Here is a 16,881-nt window from a genome sequence, read left to right on the forward strand (position 1 = left end):
TGCTCCACCTCCTTCATTTTGATCCATGAGAGATCCATCAGTGTAAATGTACAACCAGTCCTTTTGTGGATATTTTCTATTAATTGTTTGTAGGGTAATGGCTTTTGCTATTTCTGGATTTATATCTTTTTTGTTGAAGACTTCATCAAGATCAAGGCAGCAATCTACTTTGAAGTTATTAAGTGGATTATATCGAGACATCAAGTTTTCCTTTTCACTTGATATTTCTAGAATTTGCTTAAGCTTTTCTACCTTTTGTAGGTATCCATTTTGGGTCCTCAATGTAAATTTAGAATCTTTGTATTTACTCCATTTATCCCAATTTGGAAGCCTGCTTAATTTTTCATGGTTAAAAGAGCTCCTGCGGACCAACAGGTAATTATCTATGCTAGCCTGTCATGGCATAGAGATGCGTCCCACAGAAGGCAGAGGTGGGAATGGTCGGTGGACTCAAGTAAGCCCTCCCAGCTAGGTCCAAAGGACCCGCTGACCAAAGACAGGTATGGTCCTCCTTTCATATAGGGGGTTGAGAAAGGACAGTACAACCGCCAACTCTTAAAAACATGGTGTCCTTCAAGAAAATGGTTCAAATCAGCTCATTAAAATGTTGTATTGTAAAATATAGGCCTAGTAGAAATAGTGGTAAATGTTCAGCACATCACTGCCACATTGTATTTTTGGCCCAAGGAAAATATTCGTCTTTCACACAAAAACACTCACCACTGCCACTTTGTAACAATCCTGTACTAGTGTTGAATCTTTAGTCCAGTGAAAGTACTCGTCATTTATGATTCATTCATTAACAGTTTTCTACCCAAAGATAGATCTTTCACTGCAAACCCAGCATTCTCCAATCTTCCCTATTTTCTGCTAACACTCGAAATTTTTATGAGTGTTTTTGTAAAAGGCAAGTATTCTTCCTTAACCGAAAACACAATATGGCAGTGATGTGCTGAACATTTAATGAAATAGATAACTAGAAATAAACAAGTAAAGAAAAATGGAGAAAATAAATAAAGAAATAAAGAAAAGAAAATAGGCTACAGTAGCCTATATATTTCTCATTCTTCCTCCACTTCCTCCTACAGAGGAAAATAAAACTATAAATTAATAATATCATCCTGACATCACGATTCTCTTCTGAAATCGTGTAGCTATCTCAAAGTAACATAAACCCAAACTTCTGTCACAGCATACAGGTCTATTGGTTTCTCTACATGTCATAGAAGGATAAAGCCACAGTATTTTTGTGTTTCATACGGGACATTTTGTAATACATTTTATTGAGCTGGAATATAATTTACAGCTTTTAAAAATACAGTCTTGCATATAATTCAACAGAATGCTTTTCCTCACATTATATCAGTCAGGAATCCAAAATCTCATTTCAATGCAAGACAAAAAAATTAACACCTGTTACATATGGGACAGTAGAAAAATCAGCATTTATTAACTGGTTTATTTCCACTGCATTTTTTCTGAAACTACTTACTGTAGACTATAATTAAAAATGCTTTTTGGTGTTCAGCACAACTTAACACTACATACTTAACACGTGCTATCAGATCAGAGGTTTTCCCCTACATGTTCACTTACAAAGGAGTGTAAGTTATGTATGGGATAAGTACTTGGTTACGTATGTGAGACACTACTATTAAATTATTCTATTCAACTTAACTTAACAATAATAACTAAAGAATTCTTCGAAGTGTGCCAAACATACCCAAATTTTGAATTTTGGATTCAACCATCTTAATTTCATCGGCTGGAAATGCAAATTGTCTGCGACTATTTACAGGCCAAGGAACACTTTTAAGTTTTAATAAAATCCCAACTTCATTTATTGTATCCTTCTCTAACTTCGTAGGCGACACAAACTTATTAAAGCCCGTAGGTTTCATGACCAAAATAGTTACATATCATTATTGATAGTTTCTTTCCACCATTCATTTTCATACGGGACAAAAATGCATTCCCTAATGTTCAGGTATTTACAAGAAGAACCAGTGGTCCTCACAGGTGAAGTATTAGGCCTAATATCTTTAGTTGACACTTGCACCTCATAATTACATTTTTCTGACTTGCTGAAGGATGACTGTAACCACATACCAAAGTTTCCATTGGACAGTGGTGTATAAATTAATCAGATTTGTGGATATTTTTAATTGAAGAGGCTTTTCCCCAATATTCTTGCAATTTTTTTGTTTCAGTAGTTCTCCTTATTTCATCTGAACTTACGAAAATTATAGTTACTACTTTACTACTTTTGCAGCAGCTTCTGCAAATTCCTGAGCAGTATTAGATCTAAACACATACAGCCAGCCATACACTTCTCAGTCCATCAATAGTCCCTTTACTATGGGCACTTTCGAAGGAACTCCAATCAGTCTTTAGGTTGCTATCAGTCTCGTGCATCATTAAATTTTTCTGTATATTGAACCTGTTTTTGAATGGGCACTACTTCCATCAGACCAATAATGCAAAACATTTATATACTTAAAGGAGACAGTATATTACTAGCATTAAAAGTAAACACAGCTTGTTTTGAGTGTGAGTGAATCAGACACAATAACATATTTAATTAATAGGCTTGAAATTGTTTCCTGCATCCCTATAATATTGTAAGACATATGAATGTAGTAACTTGCATGCAATTCCAATGAGCAGACATTACTTCCCACTGATACTTAAATTGGTAGTTTTCTGCAAAATCTTCATGCACTATAATTTCACCAGTCTTCAAGTTTTCTTTGAGTGCCTTCATTTCAGAATGCTCGTGGTGACCAGTGTATACATGTAAATGTTATGTTTTATTTAATGACGCTTGCAACTGCAGACATTACATCAGCGTCACCAGATGTGCTGGAATTTTGTCCCACAGGAGTTCTTTTACATGCCAGTAAATCTACTGACATGAGCCTGTCGCATTTAAGCACACTTAAATGCCATCGACCTGGCCCAGGATCGAACCCGCAACCTTGGGCATAGAAGGCCAGCGCTACACCAACTCGCCAACCAGGTCGACATATACATGTAAAGAAAATGGTTTAATATACTAATTACCGGTAACTCTTCTTTGGCCTGTTCTAGGTCTGTGGCAATCATTTCTTTCATAATCCTCTCTTTCACATGCTCCCAATGACAAAAAGTAACTTCTGCATTGTCATCACATCCCACATTTTCTGGATCAAATTTCTTTTCAATCCACTTCTCAGGACCACATTCTTCACACAATTGCATTAAGTCTAGTTTAAGTATTAAAATCTGGGCTACTAAATTATATACAAGGTATGCTGAAAAGTAATGCCTCCTATTTTTTTTTTTTGTCACTGTGAATATAGTTAAAAATACAGTCAAACCTGTTTAAGACGAAAGTGACATGGTCCTAATTTCTTTTTCTTTGTGGACAGGCTTCTGTATTATTCAGATGTGAAGTTAAAATGAAATATTTTATCATTTGTATAAATGAAAAGCAAAATGGCATGCCGCAAAATAAGAGCCATCCATTAGAAGCCTTGAATTCTGCTTATCTAATTTCTTTGCAAGTTCAAGGGTTTGTTTTACAGAATAGCTCGAGAAATTAACATAATCTTTTAAAGGGCATGAAGAACCCACTCCCACAAAAGTTCATTTATTTCCAAATAATCAGCTCTTTTCTGTTTCATTTTTATCACCATTATTGACCGCAAGCCACTCACTCATGATACGGTCTTTATTTTTAAAAATGTTACACCTGAGTTTTCAACAACTGAACTTCAACTTTATTTCCCATACGGTACGCTTCATTTCTCATTTTCCTTTAACTCGACAACATTTACTTCATCACTTAATGATAGTGCTATTTTTTACGCAACTTTCTTTTTCTATCATGAAATCATTACACTTGCATTCTGCCTAGCTATGACAGTATACAGGTGTCAAGCAATAAAAATCTTTGAAGGGAATCGTCTGCCTAGTCAATAGGGTAATAAAATATGACTGCCAGCCAACACACCCTCACACTCTCTAAAATTTTGCAAAGAAAACTTGTTTTTATCTTAGTGACCTACATATTTTGTAGATTCCTTGAAATTACACACTGTTTCAAAATATAGTTTACGTTAAAATAGTGTGTCCAAAATATTATTTCCATTTTGAACAGTAGCAGACAGTTTCCACTTCTGCATTGGACAGTTTCCATTTTATTCAGGACAAATTACACATAAAATATACGAATTTCTCTGGGACCAATAAATTGTTCCAAAATAGACAGGATTCCGAATTATTCAGGTACCAATTTGAACAGGTTTCATTGCATTAGTGACAGTACATTGTATTCAGTGAACTTTCTGATTTCAGTGACGCAAGTTTTGTATCTCTGCCAGTAGAGAGCTCCAAGTTACATCCCTGAAATATGGCAGCATGTACCAGCTCTTATGTTGGTGCATCTGAAGCAGCATGCTATGATCGTGTTTTAACAGCAGAAAATGTGCCCCAATAGACATTCATCAGAGATTGAAGGCTGTTTATTGTGATTAATGTGTTGACATCAGTATTGTGCGACATTGGTCTGCTCATGCTCGTAATGGACCTGGTGCAACTCTCAACTTGTGTAACAAAGGAATCATGTCAATGAATTCATTACAGTAAATCGTCATATAACACAGGAACATCTGTCAATCCAGTGCATTATGAGGCCTTTGGTCCACTACATTTCGCCCACTTTTTTTCTTGTCCACTGACACATTTGTCCATTAAGTTTTGCCCACTGCCCATTTAGTCCATTTTCATGCTTTCTTCATTATGTTTTCGTCCACTGACTATTTCGTCCACTATGGTAAAAAAAAAATAGATTACATGAAACATATTTAATTTGGTTAAAATGTAATTTATTTAAATTTATTTATCTATGAGAACAAGTTCTTGTAAAGTTCGAGGAATTGGTGGCCAAGTTTTATTTTGAGTTCGGTTCACATGTCGCTTCATGGTGTTTCTGTCTGGTAACATCAGAAGGGTTTCTGGTCATATCGTGAAGATCTGCATGCATGACTTGTGCCGGAGGCTCATTGGGATTTTCTTCTGTATTTCTCTTAAGGCCATTCATAACTGTTCTAACTTCACCCTCCACAACTGCATTATGTTGATGTTTTATAGTGCCATCTTTATATATAGCGATGTCATCTAAGTCAATCCCAGTCGTGCATCTTGCATTACAATTCTATCGATCCTCACATCTCCAATATCTTCTTCTTCCATCTTTGCTGACAGAGTGGAAGTAGTAGCAGTATTCATTATAATGTAAAATTGGTTGCCTCCAATGTGTATATACAACCTCTCCCATAATTTTTAATATACAAAATGGAAAACATATATATATTCATATTTTTTAATATCCAAAGGAAAATGAAACGTATCTAAGAAACAGACAATGATGACAATACCTCTGTTGTAATTGTAAGTGGGAAACACAAATATGTATTCCAAGATGGACGAAAGGTTATGGGCATAAAAGGTGTGGACAAAATGGATGAAAATTGTATGGACCAATTGGTTGTGGACAAGAGAACGTGGACGAAAGGTAATGGACGAAACATATTATGGACAAAAGGTAGTGGACGAAAGGCCAGCAAACCATCCAGTGTAGCTTATCAAGGGAGTGTGTGCAGGCAATTATTGCAGAACTGGGATTTCAGAAAATTTGCGCTTAATGAGTGCCTCGAATGCTCCTTCCTCACATGAAACAGAAGAGAATGGACATTTACCAACAATTGCTTCTGCACTACGAACGGAAAGATGATGAACTCTTAAAGAACATTATCACAGGTGATGAAAGCTGGGTACACCACTTCGATCACGAAAACAAGAGGTCATCAATGCAGTTCCGCCACTAAGGATCACCTCCATCCAAAAAATTCAAGGCTGTGCCATCAACAGGCAAACTCATGCTTACAGTCTTTTGGGATATTCAAGATGTGGTGCATATGGAATTCATGCCTAAAGGCACTACTATTAATTCTGTAAGGTAATGTGAAACCGTAAAAAACCTGAACGCATGAATTCAAGGATTCGTCCAGATTTGGAGCAGCCTCTCCTATAGCATACAATGTTCGTCCACACACCAGTGCAATGACAACAGAACACATTCAGTGTCTTTGTTTCGCTGTTGCTGATCATCCTCCATATAGTCCAGACCTTGCACTATCAGATTTTCATCTGTTCCCAAAACTTAAAGAACACCTGAGAGGACATCGCTTTGAATCTGACCATGCACTGCAGACAGAAGTGAAACTTTCTGTAATGACGGTATCAAGAAACTGGTCACCCGTTGAGAAAAGTGTATTCATCGCCAGGGCGATTATGTGAAAAAATAAAATTACAGGTATGAACAATAAGGTTGTAGCAAGTTACCAGTTTAGTTTCACTCAAATAACTATAAAACTTTTCACATAAAAAATTAGGAGGCATTATTTTTCGTATGTTGCCGTAATGTATACCAAAGCCATAGTAGGCTTTCCCTCCATAATGCTGACCCAGACAACCTGATAAATTATGAAATTTTACGGGAAACATCTCCCTAAGATGGAATCTCCGTAATAAGGGAACAGTCCCATTAGTAGGTAACATATTTTTTAATAAAAAATAATGCCTATTACATATGCCACATTTTTTATGTCAATGCATTTTCAGTTACAATAGAACACCATTCCAGTACTTTATAAAAAAAATACGACAGAATTTTCTGGTTGATAACAAGACACAAAATTTAAAAATGTCGATTAATTTGTTACATATGGGGCACCATCTTCATTTTAACAGAATACCACTAACTTTTAAATTGGATACATCTTGTAAATATATGGTATGAAATAGTTTTAAGTAGCTATATGTCTTTGAAATCACAGGTAGAAATTTTCAAATAAATTATTTAAAATTTAAGCCTTTTTAAACTTTGTCCCATACATCTTAACACATAATTACACCACTGAAAACATGATCACGCTTCTTTTCAAAATTCTGTAGGTTTTCCCAAGATTATCTATGGATCTAAGTAATACAGACTCCAAGCTTTAAAATGATATAGCCTATTACACAAAATAATGTCTTCCACTCATTTGATGTTTCGCCTCTTCTGAACAGAAATACTGTGGCTTCACTCAGAACTTCTCTACCAATAAATGCAACTTTATGCAATGAAGAAGTGTCACCAGTATAATTAGAAGAATAATTGGGTAATTATTTAGATAATAACTGCCAAGCGGACGAGGTGGTATGTGATAAGGTTAGTAGTTGAGGGGATATATAAGTAACTAGCCTACTAACCTTGTCACATACCTCGTCTCGTGTCACTATCCCCTCAACTAACCTACTAACCTTGTAATATAACTCGCCCTCATGTCACTTCACTATCCCCCAAGTGGCCGAGGTATATGACAAGGTTAGTAGGTTAGTGGGCATGAGGCGAGGTATGCGACAAGGTTAGTAGGCTAGTTATATATATATATATATATATATATATATATATATATATATATATACACCCTCAACTACTAACCTTGCCACATACCATCTCGGCCACTTGGCAGTTACTATCTAGGTAATTACCGAGTTGTTCTGTTTCTTAATAATGTACAAAATAAAGTCATAAGTGTAACAGAGTCGGTAATCATACCTCTCTACCAATAAATGCAGCCTTATGCAATGAAGTGTCACCAGCATCATTAACAGCATTAATGTCCGCTCCGTGTGCCAAGAGTTGTTCTGTTACTTGATAATGTCCAAAATAGGTTGATAAGTGTAGTGGAGTCCAGCCCATATTACTTTTGCTTTTGCCTGTACACAAAAAAATAGTAAAGTAATTCGTAGGCTTAATTATAGCTATAAGAACAAACCTGTCACGTATGCGAAAATTTACTATAAAAATAATTTTACAAGCTAAAAATCATATTTATTTCAAAACTCACCTTTACAGCTAATATCCAAAGCGATTTTATTATCCTTTCGTGCGGAAAGTAATTCTTGTACCATTGTCACATCTCCATGTCGAGAGCTATATAACAAAATTTCCTGCAGTTCCATCTCTGTACAATCTTCAGTCATTGTTTTAAGTAAACTATAAAAAACATTGCTACTTCGTATCGAAATGTATAACATATACCACGTGATCACAGCAAGGAAATGTTATATCAGAATACTTTCTAGTCAAGAAACAAATATTTTCATAACCTCACTTATCTTCCGTCGACAAGAGCTTCGTACGTCCACGAAAGAAAGTGCAGCGCTGCCAACGTGTAAGGATCAAATTTCGGCAGACGAGGGAGAAAATATCGGTCAATTGGAAGTAAAATCCATATTTTGCAATGTTAAAATCAAAGAGTTTGTAATATATAACTAGAGACACCAACGGCGATAGTTTCGCGTACAAAATTGAACCGCTGGAAGTACACTGGAAGGGAAATAATAAGAAAATAGTGAAATACTGCGCCGCAAATAATTGTTCGAACATAGCTACTATTGTAGGATGCTCAGGAAAGCATGCATATCTTAATATTTGGAAGAATGTTCTAAATGCAGTTCCTTCTTTGAATTTGTTTACAGAATGTCGGAATATTTCTTGGATAAAGTTTTTCCAGAAACACATTAATCAGATTTATAAGGTTGGTTTCAACAATGTACGTAAGGGTTAGGTGCCATCCTACTACAGTGGATTGTAATAGCAAAGAGCATAAGAAAATCCTCAGACTATGTCTGTCTAAAACTGTTTTGTTTCACAATAAATGACTTAATCATGTAATTTCCGTATTGTACAGTATGTACTTCTAGTTTTTGGTTGTATTAAATGCAAATAAATTAGTGCAGATATAGCTCATGGCCTAGCTAGGCCTATTATCACCACTACTACTAGGCCTACCACTACCACTACTAGCCTACTAGGTCTTATTACCACTACTACTAACTAGGTCTCACTACTACTAGGCCTACTAATACCACCAAAACTAGGCCTACTATTACTACTACTACTTGGCCTACTACTACCACTAATACTATTCCTACTATTACCACTACTACTAGGCCTATTATTACCACTACTATTAGGCCTACTATTACCACAAAAACTAGGCCTACTACTACCACTAATACTACTCCTACTATTACCACTACTACTAGGCCCATTATTATCACTACTACTAGGTCTACTATTACCACTACTACTAGGCCTACTATTGCCACAAAAACTAGACCTAATATTACCACAAAAACTAGATCTACTATTACCACAAAAACTAGACTTACTATTACCACAAAAACTAGACCTACTACTACCACTACTACTACATCTACTATTACCACTACTACTAGGCCTACTATTACCACTATTACTACTCCTATTACTACCACTACTATTAGGCCTACTATTACCACTACTACTAGGTCTGCTGTTGCTACTACTACTAGGCCTACTATTGCCACAAAAACTAGACCTACTATTGCCACAAAAACTAGACCTAATATTACCACAAAAACTAGACCTACTATTACCACTATTACTACTCCTATTACTACCACTACTACTAGGTCTACTATTACCATTACTACTAGGCCCATTACTACCACTACTACTAGGTCTATTATTACCACTACTACTAGACCTATTATTACCACTACTACTAGGCATACTATTACCGCTACTAATTGTATTAAAAAGTCTGTACTGACCTCTAACTTGGTGGTCATCAGCTACACAATGAATAAATTGTTTTATGATAAAATTTATTCTCATTATGTTTTAAATCAGTTTCCAGAATTTTTATATACTCATATTTCACCACTAAATATTTTCTAAGCATCATATACCTTCCCCTTCCTTTGCATGAAAGGACTAAAATATAGATCATTTTAAATATTACAGTAAATATCCATTATTATGCCCTTAAAACTATATTAGTAATACTTAAAATTAATGTTGACATAGCCATTATTCAATATTTCACATACTTATCCCGAGTGTATATGGGCGATTTAATTTATTTTTTAGAATATCGCCAAAGATGAATCATTATAATACTTTAATAAATATAGCGCTCCTCTGCCATTCATGTTTATTTCATCACGACTCATCCTTTGTAAAAGATGTTTAAAACAGTGTCTATCACCAGGCTACATCAATGTATTGTGGTACTGTTTCCGAATTTCGCGCCGCAAACACTCCCTTTAATGGTGGATGCTAGCCGGTTCAATTTGTGACATTTTTCTTGCCTGCCACTCACGGGTATGTGTCTCTAGTAAGTATTACAAACTCTTTGGTTAAAATTAATAGCAAGCATGTCACAAGTGATGCTATAAAAATTATTTGTATTTTTTATTTAAAAAATGATTTGGTACCATAGTAAGTAATAATAAATATAACTACTACTAAAATGGAAGTCTCATTGCTGCAAATAACACAATATTAATGTCAACATATTATTTTGTTCTGAATTAATTCAAATCAATTGCTTTCAACATTATCGATTGTTTGAAAATATCTATTCCTGTAACTTTCACAAATATTCAAATTTTTCCAACAAATTCACGAGAAATAATTACAGTTCTAAAGCAATTAAAGTCTAAAAATTCCTTGGGATATGATGAAATTACTAGCAAAATATTAAAAGCCAGTTCACAAATAATAGCCAAGCTCCAGTCTTATTTATGTAACTTTTCAATGTTTAATGGTGTATTTCCAGAGCGACTGAAATATTCAGTTGTTATTCCTTTATTCAAGAAAGGGGACAGAACCTCGCCCGAAAACTACAGGTCCATATCCCTTCTACCAGTCTTCTCAAAGGTCTTCGAAAAAGTTATTATATAAGAGAGTATATCATCATTTTGATAGATACAACATTCTCATTCCGGAACAATTTGGATTCAGAAAGAATAAATCAACTGTGCAAGCGACGTTTAATTTAACTAATTAATTAATTACGATAAGCTCGGTAAAGACGGTGCGTGTTTCTGTGATGGATTCCAAGGTGGCTGCGCGGATGGGTCGCCTGCGTGGTCACTCACCGGAAATAATGCGCTCTGGTGGCTCCGTGGATGGCTAGCTTGCTGGATTTCGAGGGTAGGTTCCTAAGAGTTTGTAATATATAACTATAAAAGCTATAAAAGCAATGCATGAAGTACAGCATGTAAGCAAATTATCGCTAGAGACAGCAATGACATTATTCAAAGTCAAAATCAGCCCTATATTTCAATATGGTCTGAACATCATATGGGAGAACCTTACAAAGAGCAATTTAAAACGCATAGAACGAGTGAAGGCAACATTTATTAAAAGAGCCCTATCCATATCAAAATAAGCTCCATCACGACTATGCTACGAAATGTCAAGGGAACCCTTCTATATCGAAGATTTGAGACACCAACTACTGCTCCCGTCCACTGCCCAGTACGAGAATCTCCTACAGGAACTCCGAACGAAGAGGTCACAAATATGGAGCGACTTCTATACAACAGAGGCCATGCTGTCCGACGAGTGGAAGAGACCGTACTACGAACTCAGACACACCATCACACGCTTCGCAGTGCATGGTTTTCATTTCAAGATTTGCAAAACGACAGGCTACCATGAGCCCAGTGCAGAGTGCGTGTGTAAATTGTGCGAAGGTGCCTGTGAAAGATACCACGCCCTCTCATGCAGACTAAGAATCGAATCACTAACGAGTTTCTGTAGTGAATAAGGATCCATGGAACGAACACACAAAATATGCATATTTTGCGCTTTTCTACCTATTATTAATATATAACTAGAGACACCAACGGCGCTAGTTTCGCGTACAAAATTGAACCGCTGTTCGGCCGCCATTAAAGAGAGTTGATGCTTCGCCGGGAGTGCAAGCAGTTCATGCTTATTGAGGAATACGAATAAATATAAGTACACTTGAAGGGAAATAATAAGAAAATGGTGAAATACTGCGCCGCAAATATTTGTTCGAACATAGCTACTATTGTAGGATGCCCAGGAAAGCATGCATATCTTAATATATTAATATTTGGAAGAATGTTCCAAATGCAGTTCCTCCTTTGAATGTGTTTACAGAATGTCGGAATATTTCATGGATAAAAGTTTTTCCAGAAACATATTAATCAGGTTTATAAGACTGATTTCAACAATGTATGTAAGGGTTAGGTGCCATCATATTACAGTGGATTATAATAGCAGAGCGCATAAGAAAATCCGCAGATTATATCTGTCTAAAACTGTTTTGTTTCACAATAAATGAATTAATCATGTAATTACCGTTTTGTACAGCATGCACTTCTAATTTCTGGTTATATTAAATGCAAAGAAATTAGTGAAAATATAGCTGATGGCCTAGCTAGGCCTATTATTACCACTGCTACTAGGTCTACTATGACCACTACTAGGCCTACTGTTACCACTACTACTAGGTCTATTATTACCACTAGCACTGACTAGGTCTCACTACTACTATAATCTTTTCGTTGTAAGAAAAATCCTAATGTAAATAATAGCACGTGACTGAAGTGAGGGTTCATTGGCCACTGTTTGGCGCCATAGATACTCAGTACGTGTTCCCACCTACTGTTGTACATTCTGTTTCATGTTAAACATTTCCCGTTACTCGTCAAGTAGGCCTAACCTCACTACTATGCATTCGTTTGCTTAGGAAACATTTACTTTATAATTACTGTAATTAAAACTCACTTAACTTATTATATACATTTAAGACTATTTGTTTTTTTTTTTTTTTTTCGCTTTTGAGAGGGTTTCCACTCCTATGTTTAATAACCACACACACTGAGGATACAAAAGCTATACGAGCTCAAGTGACGCCAGCTTGTTACAAGAACAGACTACCTCGGTATTACTGTTGGTATTCATCCGCGTTCATAGTACATAACAAAATATAAAAGTAGCTTTTCTTTTACATAGTGTTTTACATATGAGTGAAGTTATATGTTTCATCGTATTTAACAACTAGAATTCAATGTTTTATTTTCAAATAATACAAGATTATGGTTTCCAAATACGAACTATATTTCACTGCGTCATGTGAGTGTTTCGGCTGGGAGCCAATCACGGGTATGACAGCAACGTGCTTATGTTTACATTAGGATTTTTCTTACAGCGAAAACAGTATAGGCCTACTAATACCACCAAAACTAGGCCTACTATTACCACTACTACTAGGCCTATTATTACCACTACTACTAGGCCTACTATTACCACAAAAACTAAGCCTACTACTACCACTACTACTAGGTCTATTATTACCACTACTACTAGGCCTATTATTACCACTACTACTAGGTCTATTATTACCACTACTACTAGGCCTACTATCACCGCTACTAATTGTATTAAAAAGTCTGTACTGACCTCTAACTTGGTGGTCATCAATTACACAATGAATAGGTTGTTTTATGATAAAATTTATTCTCATAATTTTTATGATCTCATGTTTCACCACTAAATATTTTCGAAGCACCATATACCTTCCTCTTCCTTTGCATGAAAGGACTGAAATATAGATCATATAGATATTTATTACAGTAAATATCCATTATTATGTCTTTAAAACAATACTAGTAATACTGAAAATTAATGTTGGCATTGCCATTATTCAATATTTCACATACTTATCCCGAGTGTATATGGCGATTTAATTTATTTTTTAGAATATCGCCATTATAATACTTTGATAAATATAGCTGTCCTCTGCCATTCACGTTTATTTCATCACGACTCATCCTTTGTAAAAGATGTTTAAAACAGTGTCTATCACCAGGCTACATCAATGTATTGTGGTACTGTTTCCGAATTTCGCGCCGCAAACACTCCCTTTAATGGCGGATGCTAGCCGGTTCAATTTGTGACATTTTTCTTGCCTGCCACTCACGGGTATGTGTCTCTAGTAAGTATTACAAACTCTTTGGTAGATTCCTAGCCAGGGGGGTGCAACTTGATTAGAGTTATTTACAACGTGCACTGAGAGACATCTACCGACATTGGTAAGCAATAAGTCCTCGTTCCTTCAATAATTCCTTAATAGATGGCAAACAAATCAACAAATCGAATTCTGCGTCGATGTTTTGCGTACCGGTATGTGTTTTCATTCGTATTTCAACGTGTTTTGGGTAATATTACTCAGAAGTTTTGTGCTACACGTGTTTTCTTCTATTGAGGTAAGATGATATTTACGTACTTATTTTGCATTGGAGATCTGAGATTATAAATGAAACATAATGAGCACTTATTGTGTTGTTTATTTATGTATTCGTGTCTTTTGTTAACGTGTGTTACATGTGTTCACCTATGCTATTCTGAGAAGGAGGTGATATTTAGTACTTATTATTTTACAAATGGAGATTTATTTGCTGAAATTATAACTATAAGTGAATAATTATTGTGATGTAGATTTAACACATTGTGATTGAAGTTATTGTGAGGTGACATGATTGATAACGTTTCAAGCAAACAATGCAAGAATTAAACACATAATATGTTTAATTAACTTAATTGATTGATTAACATAATATGTATTTATTATTTAATTACTTAGGGATGTAAGAAAAATCACTAGTATTGTCTGTCATTCCAGCATGTCCCAGAAAACCTGGGTAAAAACTTGCTCTGTGCCTGGTTGTCTGGGGTCAAATAGAAGAGATTCGGACTTACCATTTTTCCACTTCCCGAAAAATGTTGAGGTTAGTAATATTGATTACTTAATCTATATTCCTTTAAATTACTCTTTTATTTGTACCTACAGAGACTAATACAGCAATGTTTTTTTAGGCGAGTCCATTTTTATATGCTAAAACCTAACCTAACATTTAAGCACGTGATTAGCTGTGCAATATTGCAGTAGCCAAACATGTTTTGTAATAATAAAAGATCAGTAGTAGTTGCCCAGATCAGCTACACCAAATAAAGTGCAATCTTCTATTGCTTCACAGGTTTCTGTGAGATTTATACAGTATAATGTAAAACACGTGGTTTTATTTTGCAGCCACAAATACTTTCAGCATAAAAATCGTTTAATGCTTACCTGTACGGTATATTCTAATGCATTGTTATAGCCCGTCTCTCCACTTCTTACAAGTATAACACTAGAGAGTTTAAGAACGCAATACTAGAGAAATAGACAATTTCCCTAGTAACCTAATTAAGATTGGCCTCTCACATGTTATGTTGGTAATAAATTAGTAACATTGTAACAAATACGGGAGGAGCTACAACAATACATAAGTATAAAGAGATGTCATAGGATTTTTATTTTGAAATTATTTGTGCGTGGAATCTAAAATCACATGTTTATGACTATATAAATCACACAAAATCCAGTGAAACAAGAGGAAACTGTGTCTCTTTTGGTGTAGCTTTTCAGGAAAAATACCATATTAAATATAAAAATGGATCAAAAGAAAAGGTTCTTATTTAGTACTGTCACTAGACAACCCTACTTGAAATGGAAGTATCTGAGAATGCGCAACAGTTTTTGCATTTGCATGTACAAACTTGGACTACTCCCGTTTCACAAATTGTTGTTGAAAACAAAGCCGGCATTGTCAAAAATGCCTAGAAATTCTACAAAGTAACTACCTAATTGCATATTTTGCTAGTTACATAATCATAGAACTAGAAAGAGACTCGATCTGTATGATATACGAGCTTAGAGTTTCGAACAGTATCATAAAATTCGTAGTTCTTAAATGCCCCAGAATATACAATAGACCCAAGGTTGTATGATACTAGAGTAGGCCTATTCTATTTACTGGTAATTCTAATTAATACTTCTACATTTTACAGGGCTGTACATTGGGCAGAAAGTATAGGTGTAACCTATACCGAACATACTGCTACGACACTGTTCAACAGAGTAGTATGCAGTCGTCACTTTTCAGAGACTGATTTTAAAACAAAAGAGAGAAAAGGTCTCAACTGGTCGGCAGTTCCATCTTTGGATGGATCAATCACAAGCGCACATTCAGACTCACAATCGAATTACCCTTCATCCGCACAACTTTCTTATCCTTCATCCATTCTATCAACTATACGACTTTTACCAGAAAATGAACTTACCCAATTGTCTCCTCAAAAAGACCTCAAATTCCTACAACCCTCAAAAACCTATCAAAGAAAGTCCACAGGCCTGTGTCCCTCCTCCTTTGCCAAAGAACACATTCCAGTCCCACCAACACCAGACATATATTACTGTTTTCTCATAGCATGTCATTGTATCAGTTTGTTTTCTAGTGAAATTACAGAAGTAGCACATAAATAAACATTCTTCGACATAAATATCTCATTTCCTCACAATAAACATTGTACTTTGCTGAGAAAAATGTGTTAAAATGGTTTATAATCTTGAACACTTGCATAGTATACGAATTTAAACAATTTTTACTTACAAATGGCAATGTACTGCGTATTTCTGATATTAATAGAAGTATGTAAATGTAAAAGAATCACTACGGAGACTCACAGAGTGTGCCCTGTTAGTGCATGAATAAAGTGGCTTTTAAAAGCCAGACGAATGCATAATAATAGTAATAATGATCACTGAGAGTTGTTCCTTATTATTTTGATAATTTAGTAATAATACCTGTACAATATATTTTGTGTTCTTTGTGCTTCTTCCACATTCTTTTATGTTACTTTACAAATAAATATTTCTGGAACACTATTGTGTCTATTGTGTTCATTTGTAACTATGCTTGCTCTGCTCGATCCATATTGTGCTGTAGAGGAGGAGGCGGCGGCTGTGTGAAATATGAGGGTAGTATGAATGTGTGGAGGGAGATGAGTGAAATTTTGGTTAGGTTTCGAGAAAAATGCAATTTGCAGAATTAAAATTATCCGTGACTTTTCATTTTTATGTGGGGCAAGTTTATAAC

At 35.3% G+C, this 16,881-nt stretch overlaps 1 protein-coding gene and 1 long non-coding RNA gene across 9 annotated transcripts in view; one reads left to right on the top strand and one right to left on the bottom strand.

Annotated features, from left to right (window-relative positions):
• LOC138705045 (oxysterol-binding protein-related protein 2) overlaps positions 1–8,261 on the bottom strand; it is a 692,509-nt gene extending 684,248 nt beyond the window's left edge. For 4 of the 7 annotated variants that reach the window (XR_011333553.1, XM_069833613.1, XM_069833610.1 and 1 more), the window contains exons 1-2: positions 7,941–8,259; positions 7,649–7,809 (exon numbers count right to left, since the gene is read on the bottom strand). Coding sequence is in view for 6 of the 7 variants with exons in the window: in XM_069833613.1 (XP_069689714.1) it covers positions 7,649–7,809; positions 7,941–8,130 (351 nt within the window). In the remaining variant the exon portion in view is untranslated. Of the gene's footprint in view, positions 1–7,648; positions 7,810–7,940 lie in introns of all 7 variants that reach the window. The other 3 variants (XM_069833615.1, XM_069833614.1, XM_069833611.1) reach the window with 2 other exon arrangements.
• Positions 8,262–14,048: 5,787 nt separating this feature from the next.
• On the top strand, positions 14,049–16,670 carry LOC138704335 (uncharacterized). 2 transcript variants are annotated; one of them, XR_011333324.1, is made up of 3 exons: positions 14,049–14,169; positions 14,586–14,691; positions 15,794–16,670. It is a non-coding gene; the product is annotated as an uncharacterized lncRNA (long non-coding RNA). The 2 variants fall into 2 exon arrangements; XR_011333323.1 differs by lacking the exon at positions 14,049–14,169 and having other exon boundaries at positions 14,549–14,691.
• The last annotated feature ends 211 nt before the right edge of the window (positions 16,671–16,881 follow it).

The sequence above is a fragment of the Periplaneta americana genome, chromosome 8 (assembly GCF_040183065.1).
Source record: "Periplaneta americana isolate PAMFEO1 chromosome 8, P.americana_PAMFEO1_priV1, whole genome shotgun sequence".
NCBI lineage: Eukaryota > Metazoa > Arthropoda > Insecta > Blattodea > Blattidae > Periplaneta > Periplaneta americana.